General features: G+C 41.7%; 1 protein-coding gene across 1 annotated transcript; it reads right to left on the reverse strand.

The window, feature by feature from the left end:
- Window positions 1-491: 491 nt before the first annotated feature.
- Window positions 492-14152, reverse strand: chs1 (chitin synthase 1; the record flags this gene model as incomplete). Its single annotated transcript, XM_081350570.1, has 19 exons — window positions 492-566; window positions 1500-1566; window positions 1678-1895; window positions 1977-2087; window positions 2439-2794; window positions 2912-3051; window positions 3139-3679; window positions 3773-3952; window positions 4577-4861; window positions 5165-5365; window positions 6805-7039; window positions 7358-7423; window positions 7507-7654; window positions 7774-7950; window positions 8107-8205; window positions 8301-9406; window positions 10555-10740; window positions 11738-11873; window positions 14106-14152. 19 exons carry the CDS (start codon window positions 14150-14152, stop codon window positions 492-494), a joined length of 4374 nt encoding a protein of 1457 aa, XP_081206696.1.
- Between the last annotated feature and the right edge of the window lie 1249 nt (window positions 14153-15401).

Consider the following 15401-nt stretch of genomic DNA (forward strand, 5'->3'; position numbering starts at 1 on the left):
GTGTGTTCATGGAAGAAATGCACAGAGGTTTGGAACGACATGAGGCTGAATAAATAATGACAGAATTTTTATTAAACGGTTCCTGAAGAACTGCGGCTCAAACACACATGTGACATTCCTGAAGCCTGGGTAATACTGATGATAATATAAACTCATCCTGCATTGCATCACCGTAAAAAGAGATATTTTTAATGAAATGTGTTTCCAGGAAATAGACGGGTCCAGGCCTATTTGTTACAGAACATTTAATATTTGACAAACTAATTCATTAACACAGGTATAAACTATGCAAAAGATCAGAACGTAAACCATTCAAAGCATACATAGAAAATAGTGACTTTTATTCAGTACAAAAATCTACAGTAAACAAATCCTCGCTCCTCTGTCGGCATGTGGTGTTAATCCGGCTTCACTGATTCTTCTTCCTGCGTGAGAAACCCTTCGTTCACTTCGACTGTAACTCGCTAACTAGGAATGAAAGAGTGATAGTTTCACAAGTCGTCGCCGGTGATGACGAGAGTACTCTGCATTTCATTCCCCAGGATAAACCCATCATCTTCATCCTCCTGTGAACAACAAAACCATTATAAAAAGAGTGTACTTATCTCCAGTGTTAGGGTAACTCGTTACGAGTAACTTGAGTTTCATAATCAGATTACTCTTCAAGTAAAGTAGCGCATTACTAGTTACTTTTTCACATTTATTGACTGACAGCTCTCCTGTCCTCATGTTGAGACAAATCTCAGTGTGTGTGTGTGTGTGTGAGAGAGAGAGAGTGAGTGTGTGTTAACATGATGGTTATTGTAGTTCTAGACTAAATGTGAGCGTGCATTTACTCGTTTCACTGGCACAAAAAAAAAGATTCAGTATTCCTCAAAATGAATAAAATCAGTGAAATGTTAAATCAGAATATTACACAAGTAATTAAATATGTTAAAACAAATATTTTTATGCATTTAATCTCACTTTATTGACCAATGTACTTTGGTCAATAAAGCCTTTTTTGACCAAAGTATGGCCAAAAATACAAATTTTCTGACCTTCGATGATTCAGTTAAACCATAAGCAAAATGACTATAGATTTTTATTTATTGGTGTAGTAAGTGTTTCTTTCTTCTCCTGCATCTGTTCTCCAGAATGGAAGGTTTGTTTGAGCGGCACCCTCTACTGTACATGCGTAAATCTGCATTTACTTCAGCCTTGTTATTTACATTTTGGTCTGAAAGGGTCTTTACATTTGCCCAAAAATATAACTTTTATTTGTTTGAAAAAAAAAAAAAACTTTTCAGCCCAGGAGAGAGAAAGTAAAAGAAAGTACTTTCTTAAAAAGTAACTAAGTAACGCAATTAGTTACTTTTTAAGGGAGTAACGCAATATTGTAATGCATTACTTTTCAAACTAGCTTTCCCCAACACTGCTTATCTCAGTTCAAATCCACATAAAAATACAGTCAGCTTAGTTGAATCATGGCTAAACGGCACTAAAGAGTGTTTACTCGCCTCATCCTTCTGCTTGTAGTTTTTCTCCGTGCCTCTGTACGAAACCACATGGATGAGGGTGTAAACCCTGTAATGGAAGACAACAGGGCTTCAACCTCAAATAATCAAGGTCCATATATCTGTGATATTGGATGGGTTGTTCAGGTGCCGGTGTGACGGTGCGTGACGAGTGTTGTACCTGTGGTAGAGCATCGCCAGGAACTGAACGATGAGCAGAATGGCAAAAGACAGCAGAAACATCAAACTCAGCGGCTCCACCCTCATGGGGTCCGGTGCCAGCGTGTTGTTTGGATAGTACTTCGGGATCTCGATGCTCAGAATATCACCGCCAATGGCCTGGAGGATGAACGTCGCTACAACCCATAGGACGTTAATTATGAAGTACAAGAACACTGCCTGCAAAAAGAGAGAATAGTTCACATTTAGCATATGAAGTTACGGGCCAGAAAAGATGAGCTGTTAATTTGCCAATCTTACCTTGTTTCGTAGAGACTTCAGCTCCCTTGTCACCTCGTCGAGATGAGCTTTGTCATCTTGAATGGGCTTGAGATAACGCTCTAGTAGTTTATTCCAGAAATCGGTTTCATCCTGGTAACACGGGGAAACAGTTTTCTTTTCTAACAACTCGTTGTTCCCAAGTCATATTTAAGATTTGTATAAAATGAATCATTCATGATCGAGAGAGCTGGATACTGGAGAGCCGCTTTATAGTAGAAACTGAAGCTGTAACTCTGACTGGAAGAGACACTGACACTGACGATGTTTAAAACTGCAAGACGTTTACTACAGAATTTTGTGGGTGGAGTCATGATGTTTTGCTAACAGTGTAATTGCTGCAAAGGTATTTAAAGCTTATTTTTACTCCTGGGCGAAGAGAAAAGAATAACTTCGCTGTGAGTATATCAGGGCCTTAAATCTTAACCATTCACTAAACCTCACCTCAGATAGTTTCTCAACCTGTGGCGCCACAAGCGTTCTCTCGATCCCCCTCTTGACGCGGCGCTCCAGTCTCTGCGCTCCGTTCTCGATGCGGTTGGACTTTACGATGCGCCGGGCGGCTTCATTCAGGGCGTACTGCAGTTCCTCCAGCTGAGTCTCGGTCAACACGTCCTCCGGACCCACTTTATCCCTCAGCTCATCGTTCAGGGTGTCGGTGAGAATCGACACCAGTTCCTCACACAGATCCTCCTGGTTCTTGTTCCTCAGCGTGTATCTGATCTGCTCCTGAAGGTTTCTCTTCAGATTTGCATAGGTCAGTTTCTTCAGGAACTCTTTCTTCACGGGCTCCACCCAATCTGTCCATTGGAATAAGAATTTTTAATAATAGTTCAATGCACAGACCAACTTTACACTCGTGAAACCACGTGTTCTAGAAAAGGGCGATATCTGTATGATGAGATGTCATCTCTTACCACTCTCAGGCACAACTTCCTTCGGCTCCAAATTATTGTAATCAGAATCATAATCATCATCGTCGTCGTCCTCATCGTCTGTGTAGTCTGTGTCATCATTAAATTTGTCCACTTTCTTCTCAGTGCTTTTGGAACTCCCACTGTATTTGGAGAGACCATTTGTGAACCAATAAGAACTTTTCTTCAGCATTGCAATTGTAATCCAAACACATTTTCATATTCTTTACCTTCTCTCGGAGTCCGTGTCTTTTTCCTTGTTGTCCTTGTTGAGGTTCTCCTTGGATCTGTCTTTCTTTTGGCTCATCTCCTGGTCGTAGTCCAGAATGTGTTTGTTGGCCTCTAAATGGCTCGGTTCTTCAATGGCGCTCTGAGCCTGTGGCTCGATGGGCTCGGGTTTGGCAGCTTGTGTTGGATTGACGGCTTGCTGCATTTGTTGAAGCAGCAGATTTTCGGTCTCCTGAGTGACTTGGATCTTCACATCCCAACAGCACATTTTGCAGTCGCGATTGCACACGACACCCACTTGCTTCTTCTGCTCCTTGCCCTTGCTGGTTTCTCGAGTTCCCCAAGATACAATGTGCATGTTGACTAGGGAGTATATGGTGAGGAGAAGATAGCCACTGGGAATGCAGATGAAGTACATCAGACCGTAGATGATCAGAGTGCTCTCTTGAGGGTGAAGAATGGCTGTCACCAAGTACATAATCGCACCGGACACCAGGAAGAGTCCAGTAGGAGTTATGAATGTTTGTTGTATAACCATGTCACCTAAAGCGAGAAGTCCAATGAGGTGGAATGTCACAAAGCACATTTTCAACACAATTCAAATGCAAAGAAAAAACGACAATTAACAATAATTACCAATAATGGCAAAGAAGGACGCAGTCATCAGGAAGGCATATATGACACTCAGAATGGCAGCAATCGTGATTTGGAAGTTGGGTTTGGCCAAAAAACATATGATCATGTAAACTGCTGGAGGTATAACCGCAATTATTATGGAAAGAGTTCCTGAAAGTTGAAACACGAATTGGAATGCTCCTAAAATGGAAAAAAAGAAAATTACCAGACTTTGTACTCACTTTTCATACTTTTATATATTCACAGAAACATTTTCAATATGCGTATCGTTAAATAATCATCCACTCCTGCTCATGGAGAGCCACTGTCCTGGAGAATTCAGCTCCAACCCCAGTTAAACACACCTGAACCTGCTAATCAAGGTCTCACAAGGCAGACGAGAAACGTCCAGGCAGGTGTTTTGAGGCGAGTTGAAGAAAAACTCTTCTCCAGGACCGAGTTTGGACACGCCTATCATAGAATCTTGATGATTCTTTATGTATTTTTAAAGTTACTTTGCTGGGGGTAAAAAACAGGTCATACCAGCCTAAGAAGGTCATATGGTTAACCAGCTCAACCGAGTTTCTACCAGATTAGGTAATACACCAACCCTTTACAGGTTGACCAAATGGTCTACTACATGGTTCCTCAAATCCAGGCCTGGAGGGCCACTGTCTGTCAGAGTTTAGCTCAAACCATGATCAAACACTGATGCAATTTTCTATTAACTCGGATGACCTTGACTAACTTGCTCAGGTATGTTTGATCAGGGTTTGATCCCTGAAATCCCTTTCCTTGTTTTTCCCCAAGTCTTTGAAAATGTACCTGCAATCATGAGGGTAACAGATGCAGGGCCCAGAATGGAGGAAGCCACGGTGAAAATCTGATACAAGATGTAGAGCATGGATATGGAGGTGTTCCTCTTGACCGTGTCTCTCCCGCTGTGGAGCAGATCGAGAGTGTTGGCCAGTGTCGAAGGACCCCATCGACGTCTCTGGTTGTAAAACTCTTTGAACTCTTGAGGAGAGTTGGTGTAAGCATCGGAGGCGGCGTTATACTCCACACGCCAGCCCTGCTGCAGGAGAAGAGTGCACAGCCAACGGTCCTCGCCTAAACATGAGCGGTGGAGTAAGATGATGAGCTGGCAGGACTTAAAGGAAGCTGACTGTACACATTCACACAGAATGATCTGAACAGAAGAACCATTTGCAGTAAACCTGGCTAATTGTCTATTACACTGGGCTAGGTTTCCTAAAAGCATCGCAAGCGTAAGTTGATCGAAGAACAATTGCCACCAATGGTCTTTATAATCAGCTTAGGTTTACAATGCTTTTGGGAAAAATACATGCCAGAGTTACATGCCTTCACTGTTAGGCCATTCATTCCCCCCCAAACCCACAGGAAGGGATTTACCTTGATCGTACTGCACATACTCAGAGGCTCGGGTGGCTTTGGTGGTGTATCGTTTCAGGACGTTGTCGTCCATCAGCGCAGATCCTCTGAACAGACTGAAACAGCCTGGACTGCACAGGACCGACCCAAACACGTGCTCCGCGGTCTTCTGGAGCCAGTGACCCACTGCATACTCGAACTTCTGATACCACACCATTGGGCCTGAAACGTCACATTCACAGAGCCGAAGAGCATGAATCGCTGTTTTGAACAATGAAGTGTAGTGTGCATAGCTGCATTTGAGCAGTTTGTTTCTCCAGGCACGTCTTTCTGATAGCTGAGCAATGTTATCGCATTGTAAATGGTGGTTGTCAAGTTTTGTTAAGATTAGCTATCTTTTCGATGGATCATCCCAGCATGTGTGGTGTGGTGCGACGTTTATATAAAACTGCAATAATTCCCGGAAAGGGTCAATGGACTTTGTATATTGATCAGTGTTTGAATTGCAGGTCAATAAAAGGGCACGTCATTATCTGCTATATAATCCAGCGCTGCTGCTTCTTTCATCCTTTATTGCATATACAGTCTTTTGTCAGTTCTATGTAACACTGTTATGTAATTCAAAGATGTGTTTTAACATACTACTTTCCCAATAAGCAAAGCTTTTTTTAAAAGATGATAATAACTGTTCAGATAATTCTGTTTTTTTTTTTATTTTCTCTCTGAACACTTACTCTGAACACTTACTCCCCAAGTGTTCAGAGAGAAAATAAAAAAAAACAGAATAATCTGTTTATTATCAACGGTACGGACGTCACGGTTCGGTGCATACAGTCAGACGACGAATACAGTCAGTCACAAGTGATCCACACGACAGCGGTAATGCAATGCTGTTTGCTAACCGCCACGACAGGAAAAAGAGCAGAAGAACAAAAGACGATCTACACACCAACCCAAAACAAGAGTTCAGATGCTCGCAAGAGCTTGCTAGTAGCCTATGCGCTGAGGTTTGTGACAACAAATCCCCAAACAAATCCCCGACAAACTTCACGGAAAGGAAACTGAGATGGCAGAAATTTGCATACAGTGTGTTTTCATTATTTTACAAAAGACACAGTTGCGAATGATGTCTTATCTGTATGACCTCAAATTACAAATTAATGTGGCATTGTGCTGATTTGTGTCATGGAAGTCCAGTAATAAAATATGATTGTCCTGGAAATGGGAAGCTTAAGGTGACGCATCACTCGCTGTTTTTTTTCATGGAAAGTTGAAGTAGGCTCAGATTTAGATGCCACTTTTTTTCCTTCTCGCTCATCTTTCCGTGATTTCTCCCAAAACCGTAAACTTGAATGCGCATCCGCCATTGCATGCGCAAAGAAAATGACAGCGCAGGCTACGCACATCACGTTAATGAATCTAAAATCAAAGATCAAATCAATGAGTTTGAAATCAATAAGTTTGAAATCAATTTGAATCAAACCAATAAGTTAGAATACAGAGTTCACTACTGTCTCTGTTCAAAATAAATAAAAGAAACCTAGCATTGGGGATTTGTTGCTTTTCCTGTTGGACTGAACTCGTATCGAACCGTGACCCTACGCACCGAACCGTGACTTCTGTGTACCGCTACGCCCTTACTGAACACGGATGATTCTTACCCATTCCAGTGGGGTGGATCCGTCCGCACGCTGCGCCCACGGTGTCATACATTCTCAGACGGTCGACCAGCAGTATCAGAGCGCCGGGCTGGAAGTCTGTGTCTCCATCCAAAGCCATGATATACGTGTTGTCATCAGATATATGCTTCCTCTTGCTATCATTATCATGAGTAGGTAGTAAATAAGTCTCACTATCTAATGATATGAGACTGGCACGGCATGGGTTGTTCTGTCTCTGTAAGAACACAGTGTCAAAAAACATAAAGTTATCTTCAGCCGTATGTGGTTTTCTGGGTGGTTTTGACATGGCCGCTCAAGTCAAAAGAGTTCGTCCTTGTGTCTCTGGTCTCTAGATATGGCTTGGGTTCTTCAATGCAAGTGTGCGAGACCTTTTAACGTAAATCTAATCAGCTGTACGGTGTATGCATGCGGCACAGACAGTTTAGGGTTAGGCGTTAGTTTGAATCATTAAACCAACATATGAGCAATAGAGTAATAGTGAAGCTTGACTTATCAAACATCACCAGTGACTGAACAATCAATGAAAACTTACTGTTATTTTCTGAGGGTTTTTGACATAGTATCCTTTCCAACCAAGCAGGTAATACAGATACATGATCTGAAAATGCACAAAGTCAGGTTCAGGTAAGCATTCAAAGACTGAACTATTCTTCTACTAAGGAATAAGTCTTTGACGTTTACCTGTGACCATCTCTTTTTATTTCGAATCAGAGCTTTGTCCTTCAGGTGGACATAAAGCATGTTTCCCTCCGGCATGACGAACACAAGACGACCACCGTACGGTGTTTCAATGATAGAAACCTCATCGGGCTCCTTATTTGTAAATACCCTTGAAGGCAAAAACAGGGACATTTGGTTTACAGTTGGTTTTGAAATATCAATAACATCAATCTGCCCAAATGAGTCACATACCATAAGCTGATAACGGATAGGAAAACTTTGCCTTACCTGTACACCTCCATGACAACATTTATAAGATCGGAAACATATGTGTTGACAAGCTTTTTCTCAATGCCAGTATCTTTGTTTTTATCCATCATGAAGGCATCGTCGACATAAATATGGCACTCAAAGTCAAAGACATCCTTGTGTTCCTCCTTTGGATCTCCTCTGTATCTGTCCAATCTGAAACCAACAAACAAGGGATGTGAATAAAGAACAGCAGCCGGCTGCTCGAAAGTTAAGAAAAGCCTTAGTGATAATATATACCAAGGACCAACTAAGTTTTTCTTAAGGGAGCTGTAATACATTTCCATTGCTCATCCATCCCAGTATAAATACCTGAACATTGAGGTCAAGATTTTCAGCATCTCGTCATATGTTTCATGCCACATTGTTGCACAAAGGTAAATGACACAGTTTTCCACTTCAATGTCACTACTGCATGACAGAAAGGAAACAGAGTGACTCGATTAATGCACTTGTACTGTATTATGTGTATCGCATACGTCATGATTCTGTCTGAATGTATGTACCTCTCCTTGTTTGCCGTACGAATGACTTTCATTTTGGTGTTCAGCAGCATCGAGAGGTCAATGAAGGCGGATTCATACAGGCGACGTACGAAAAGCTGAGAGGTGCGTTCAATTCTCTGCACTTTTATTTTCCACACGTAATACGTGCATGCGATGAGCCCGAGCCACATGCAGACCCCCTCCAGCGCCAGCATGGAGAACGGCCACATGGCGTATGGATTGTTGAGTGATGTTCTGCAGATGCTGTAGGAAATCTCCAGAATTACAACCGGGGTGGTATTGACGTCCTTGATATTTTCAAGTTCGTAGCAAAATGGCCAGAACGGAGAGGAAATGACTTGTGTAAAATTGTTACTGTCAGTAATTATGGCCATGGTAGATGCAGTCTCAGGTGGAGGGACTAGATGTTCAGCTTGCGTTAAGAAAAGTATAATGCCCAGGATTAGTGTTACTGGACCGATTAATGACACCGGCAGGGCAAAACCATATTTCACAGCGTGGATCTTGCAGGCCACGACTCCGAACCAGTGGCACGCAGCAGAGCAGAATGCCTGCAGGCAAAACAGCCCGACGCCTATCTCTACCGTGCCTTGACTGGCTTTGGTGTACGCATCCCAGTCGATGGGATTGTCAGCAATCAAGCAGAAATACAGAAAGTACACCCCCAGAGTCACGGCTATTCGGAGCAGGCTGGTGAACAGATACACAGTGTCTCTGAAAGAGTCCAGTTCCTTGAGCATCTCCTGAATGTTAGTGCTGGCCTGAAAAGGGTTCTCCCACCAGTTCAGAGAGACCAACACCGAGGCAAAAATCGCAATGCCGACATATACGTAACAATTATTTACTTGTCCAATGGTGTGTGTGGATTCTCTCACGTAGTAGTCGATCCCCAGTAGAGTGTAACCGCTGAGCACTAGGATGAGGGAGCATATGGGGTAGATGATCATCCAGTTTCTTGTCTGCAAGCGGAAGGCGATCTGGAGCAAGGATGAAAGGATGCAGATCCCTCCAGGGATGCAGAGGTTTGTGAGGATATCAAGCTTAGGCATCACGATGAGCACCAGCACTGCCGTCCCGACCGCCACCAGACTCTCAATCCCACACATCTGCAGAAGCATTAACAGCACATTTCAGCTTCCAGTGCATATCATCAGATCCTGCGTGTTTGACTACTCTTCTGCCATCAAGTCATCATTGTTATGTAATAGCACGAGCGTGTCCTTCGCTAAAGATCGTCTGGTATGTCTAACCGGCAGGAACATCCAAATAAAGACCACCTTGGCCATTGTATAGATTAGGATGGTCGACTAGTAGATAAGGGGCCCTATTTTAACGATCTGAAAACTTTGTGGGCGGATCTCGGATAAATTACTCTTGGTCTGAAGTCGCTTCATTACTCATAGGTGTGGTTTGGGCGTAACGTGAAAAAAAAACAATCAGAGCGTCATCTCACATTCCCTTTAAGAGCAGGCGCGCTTGTTCCATGGCGGATTGCTATTATAACGGCGGATTCGCCAGGAGCGGTTCACAGCCGAGGAGACCGACGTTCTCCTCAGGGCCGTAAAACACAGAGAAGTGACATTGGGGACGGAGAAACACACCCAGATTAGCTTCGGTTAAACAGGCGTATGATAATCCAGAAGAACTGCGGGAACGTCTCCGAGACGCTTGAAGAAACCTTCCTGCAAAGCTACTGTCGAAAGCACTGGCACTCGTGTTAAAATGCTGTAAAGTGAGAATGCTTTCAAAAATAAAATCACAAATTTAATTTATCTTTTGTCCAGGTACACTTGCACATAGGTTTTCAGGGAGCTTTGCAGGAAGGTTTCTTCAAGCGTCTCGGAGATGTTCCCGCAGTTCTTCTGGATTTAGTCTGTCTCAATTTCTTCTGCTTCTTCTGTAATCACAGACGGACTCGATGATGGAGAGGTCAGATCATACCGGCTGCTGTCAGACTCCTTGTGCATACTTTTGTTGTACTGTACGTCAACTAGTTTCATGCATGCAAATCAATTTGTTGGGTCTTGTTCATGAACACATAGACAGCACAAAAGTCTAGACATTTTTAACTCAAGAAACCCCTTAAGAACCGAGTCTGAACGGTGTCTGATGAACACGCACCAGCATAATTATACAGCGCTCTCTTAAAGTGGGCTAGTGGTTAGTGAACCATTGGACTTATTCATTACTTTTCGTACAAAATTTGCCATAAAGGTATTTGAAGTTCATGTTATTTTGCATCACGTCAACTCACGATTCCCAGCGTCTTTGGGTTAGGGGCCACATAGCTCTTGAAGACACACTTCCACAGAGACTTCAGGAACATCAGGAAGTTCGGCATCACCAGGACACACATCAACAGCAGCGTGTACAACTGCTGGTCCACTTTGTTCCTCAAAGACTTTGGACTGGACAGAGTGGTCAGAACCAGCAGAGAGCCCTGCGATACAGATGAACAGCCTTGACATTAGTGCACTGGACCACAACACACCTGACACATGTTAATATGAATCATTCCTATCGTGTTGTGTGATCATTAAAATGATATCAGCAACTGCAATAAGAAACAAATTATACTTTGTTTTTGGTCACACTTTAAATTGGGAGGCCTTAACTACTATGTGCTAACATTAACTCTTTCCCCGCCATTGACGGAATGTTCCGGATATCCATGTTTTCACTGTTATAGTGTAGGGGGCGCTGTTACACATCTACTGAAAGAGTGCAGAATCTCCTGATCAAACCACAGGAGAAGAAGAAGCTAGAAGCATTGCTGACACTCGTGTAATTTAACATGATCATCAAACATTAAACAGCATATAAATCAAATCTGCCTAATGTTACTGAATGAACGGTTGAACCCAAGACGAGCTGCAGGACTGTGAAGCTTTGAGGTGTCGATGGACTCGATCCATCTGTGTTTTAATCACCGCTCTGAATCTGATCCAGAAGTAGTGTAGTCTTTGACAAAAATGAGATTTTCTCAACTTTTTGTTCAAAATATTGCTTTTTTTTATGAAACCTACATTCAAGTGTTGCTAAAAAAAATATGCATGAAGCTAGAATAAAACATGTTTTTGTGTTTAAAAGCACAGTCTCTGTTCTGTCTTAGATTTCCTTTCACGGTCGGTTATATTGTGTGTTTTTATGTTTTATGTTTTTATCTTTACATGGTGTTTTCCCAATCTGTCTTCAGCAAGTCTTTCCTGGTCATTTATCTTTGAAGATCTTTCTCAGAACTATAAATATGATCACAATAACTCAACAATAAAATATCTCAATAACTCAGCGATTCTGTGCATGCAAACCATAGTCGTAAGCATGACGGGTCCAGATGTGGGTCCCAGTGAATGTCCACGTCACCATCAGTAAACAGGGATGGGTGGGACTGCTGTTATCCTCTATAAATGTTTATGGTCATAACAGTCATGATTCACCTTGCTCACGACGCCGCTGACCAGCACCAGCAGGGCCACGATAACAGCCACCAGGTTCTGCAGGATTCGGAAGCATGTTCTCTTCTTCTCTTTCTCGGCTCCGATCGGGTTCAGCTGGAACGGGTCCCAGGTGTCTCTGTGCAGACGTTAGAAGACAACCATCAGACAGAGGAACTCGTGAGAGGATGGCAACAGTGCTTAAACGCAAACACAATGCGTTTCTTCAGTTCAGTCACCTGAAATGTGCTTATGGGAGTAAAACTTTATTTTTTTTTTAATCTGAAAAATGTGCACAAATTTTACCTTTAAGGGTAACAGCACTGGGGCAAAATCTTTAAAAGGACATCTTTGAACCTTACTTACCCCTAAAAGGTTCATAGTACCCTAACGTATCGCTACTCTAAGGTACTAATTTGCACTTTTTATACATTTTGTAGCTATCTTTAATATTTTGAATACAGTAGGCCTATGTAGTAAACATCATATATCCAATAAGGCTCCTGAAGCTTGTGAAATACAGTCACTTCACAGCATTACAACATACAGTACATTCAGTTTATGAAACGACCTCTCATAACTAACTTTTTGCCACACTTGCCAATGGCCGTAATTAACAAAAATTTACCGGACATGAATATTTTTATAACAACCATGAAAACTAGATTAATCCATTATCAAAGTTACAAAAGTTATTCAGTCAAGCGCAGTGATGGATTTTCTCTTTGTCTTTTGTTGTCTGATTAAGATCTAAAACACAGACAGCAGCGGGTTTATGAGGCCGCCGTCACTTTAAGAGCGAATGCAGGAGATCCTATGTGTAAGGGATAATGTAGAGTGAGGCGGTTGTTATAGCGAATGCACCCCCGACAGGCTGATCAGGACCCCGACGCAAAGCGGAGCTTGAATCCTGAAGGGGTTGTATTCGCTATAACAGCCGCCTCACTCTACATTATCCCGCTTATTACATGGCTACCCACCAAATAAATCAACAATTTGACACAAAATATTATATTAAATATAATTCAAATATTAACATATAATTCAAATATTACATTAGAATTCAACCAAGCCATGTAATATATATATATAATAATTATATATTAGGGCTGGGAATCGATTACAAAAAAATAACTAATTAATCACACAATTTGCTGTGATTAATTGCATTTCCCCCAAACGGAGAGCGCGCCGACACACACACACACACACACACGGAACGGAGAGTGCGCCGACGCACAAACGGAGCGGAAAAGACCCGCTCGTGAAGTTACTAAACAAGCTGCGTGAGAATGAAACCTGATCGCCGAACATGGAGGGGCGGGATGGCATATTTTCGGCCTTTTCAATAGCAGCCGCAACAGAAAGTCATTAAAACGAGGCAAAAAAAAAAAAAAAAAAAAAGGTGCTGCGTCAATTGCGTTATTTTTTTTTTATGCGTTAAACATCTCAAATTAATCGCAAAGATTAATGCATTAATTCCCCCAGCCCTAATATATATATATATATAGGGGTGCGGGGGAAAAATCTATTCATATGAATCGCGATTCTATCTTCTACCGATTTGTATCGATTCACAAATTAAAAAAATCGTTTGTTGCACTTCTTTAACTTTGCAGTACTACTTAAAGTTACTTAAAGTTATTGACGTTAATCACAATAAGCCGCGAACAAGGACTCGATGCGGCGCTCGCACTGACGGACAAACAGATCAGCCAATCACATCATGCGATCGCGAATTCAGTTCTTCCACAGCTACACAATCATGTCAAAATGCACATCGTGTGGAGTATTCATTGCAAACAGAGTCTGTTATGTTCTACCCGAACGATGTTTTATAATATTGGGATGACTAAAATGGGAAGAAAAACGAAACGCAAAAAAACTACGGCAGAAAAGTAACACAAAACAGTAAACTACAATAAAATCTATTAACATATTGAATCGAAATTTGATTCAAAATCAAGAATCGATTTGAATCGAATCGTGAGGTACCAAAAGATTCCCACCCCTAATATATATATACTGTATATATATATATTTACACAGTAGTCACAGTATTTACACATTGAAGGGACATTAAAGGTTTTTATCTACTTCAAAAGTTGACTACTTATATATATATAGGTGGCAGTTTATAATAATAATAAAATGAAATCAGTCAATGAAAATAGTAAATATTATACTTCAGCTGTTGTGTGAATGTGGTACTGCATTGAGTTTCTATTTAAAATAAAAGCACATCTTTATTACAATGCTTTGTATTTAAGAATAATTCAACTTCTTTCACCTCAATAATGAAATGAAAGCATTGAGCTGTGCTTTTACACTCAGGACTGATTGTATTGATTGTTGATGGTGAGTGTTTTACCTGTGTCGCCCCTCTCTCTTTTGCCTCCTCTGTTTCAGTTCCTCCATCTCTGAGCTCTGTCTCTCTCACTCCATTCACCAGCGCAGAGTAATGGAGACTCGCTGATGGACAAAAGACTTAAATCTCACTGTGAGTAATGCCTGCAATCTCAACCCGCTCATGGTTATAAAAGAGTCCAAAGATCTGTGAGCTTCATCCTTATTACAGCCCTGATCGGAAAACATATTTATGACCTGGACCAAAGTTCAGTCACACGCTTAACATCATCGTAATATTACATGAGACTCTTAATGCTGTGAATAATGGATAAATATTGATTAAATATCTGGAATTTAATATGGAAAATACCATATGAGTACTGAATTATAGACTGAATCCTCATTGAAGACTCTGTCTTGAATTTATCTCATACACACACGGCCGAATCCAAGGGTGGAGAAAATGAGCTGAGTTTTGTAACTAATACAATCTGACGCACAACACTTTATCACACAGCGAACAGATAAAGATGTCCTCTGACAAACACAGCTGTATATTTACATCATATAATAATCATGATATCTCAGCTGTGTGTCTCCTGTGTGATACTAACATTATTAGTCCTGATGGAGAGTTTGGATCAGGAATGCTGGGGTAAATCACGGATGAGCGTCAGATGACTGTGTGTGTGTGTGTGTGTGTGTGTGTGTGTGTGTGTGTGTGTGTGTGTGTGACTCTCCTCCACCCTGAAACTGAAGGATGAATAAAGCCAGAACTTCCTGGATGTTGGTGTTCAGTCCCAGATCAGCTGATTCTCCTTCTTCCTGAACTCCGGCACATCAGCAGTGATGCCAGAGGAGAACCGTATGTGGTTCCACGAAGAACCTTTCAGTGATCAGTTCTTAAAAGAACCTTTTTTTCTTAGTATTTTAAAAATGTTAAGAACCTTTTGAGCAACGGAAAGAATTGGATGTTAAAGGGGACATATCATGAAATCGACATTTTCCGTGTGTAAGTGCTATAATCGGGTCACCGGTGCTTCTCCCAATCCAGAAAACATGAAAAGGTGAACCCCAGTAACTTTGTTCTGGTGAGCCTTTCTCTGCAAGCATGTCAAAACCGATCAGATTTCGCTCTCCTTCTGACGTATGAAGAGGATCTTATTATAATATTACCGGCCCTTAATCTGCACGTTTACACACACCAGCCGACATTTCTAAGTTCCGACATGAGACCAGTTCTAACGCAATGATAAAGATCCAGCAAAGCCTGAAACTGTTCTGTGGTTGAGCACAGACGAGCACTGAACACTGTTGA

The sequence above is a fragment of the Scardinius erythrophthalmus genome, assembly GCF_964197995.2.
Source record: "Scardinius erythrophthalmus genome assembly, chromosome: 21".
Lineage (NCBI taxonomy): Eukaryota > Metazoa > Chordata > Actinopteri > Cypriniformes > Leuciscidae > Scardinius > Scardinius erythrophthalmus.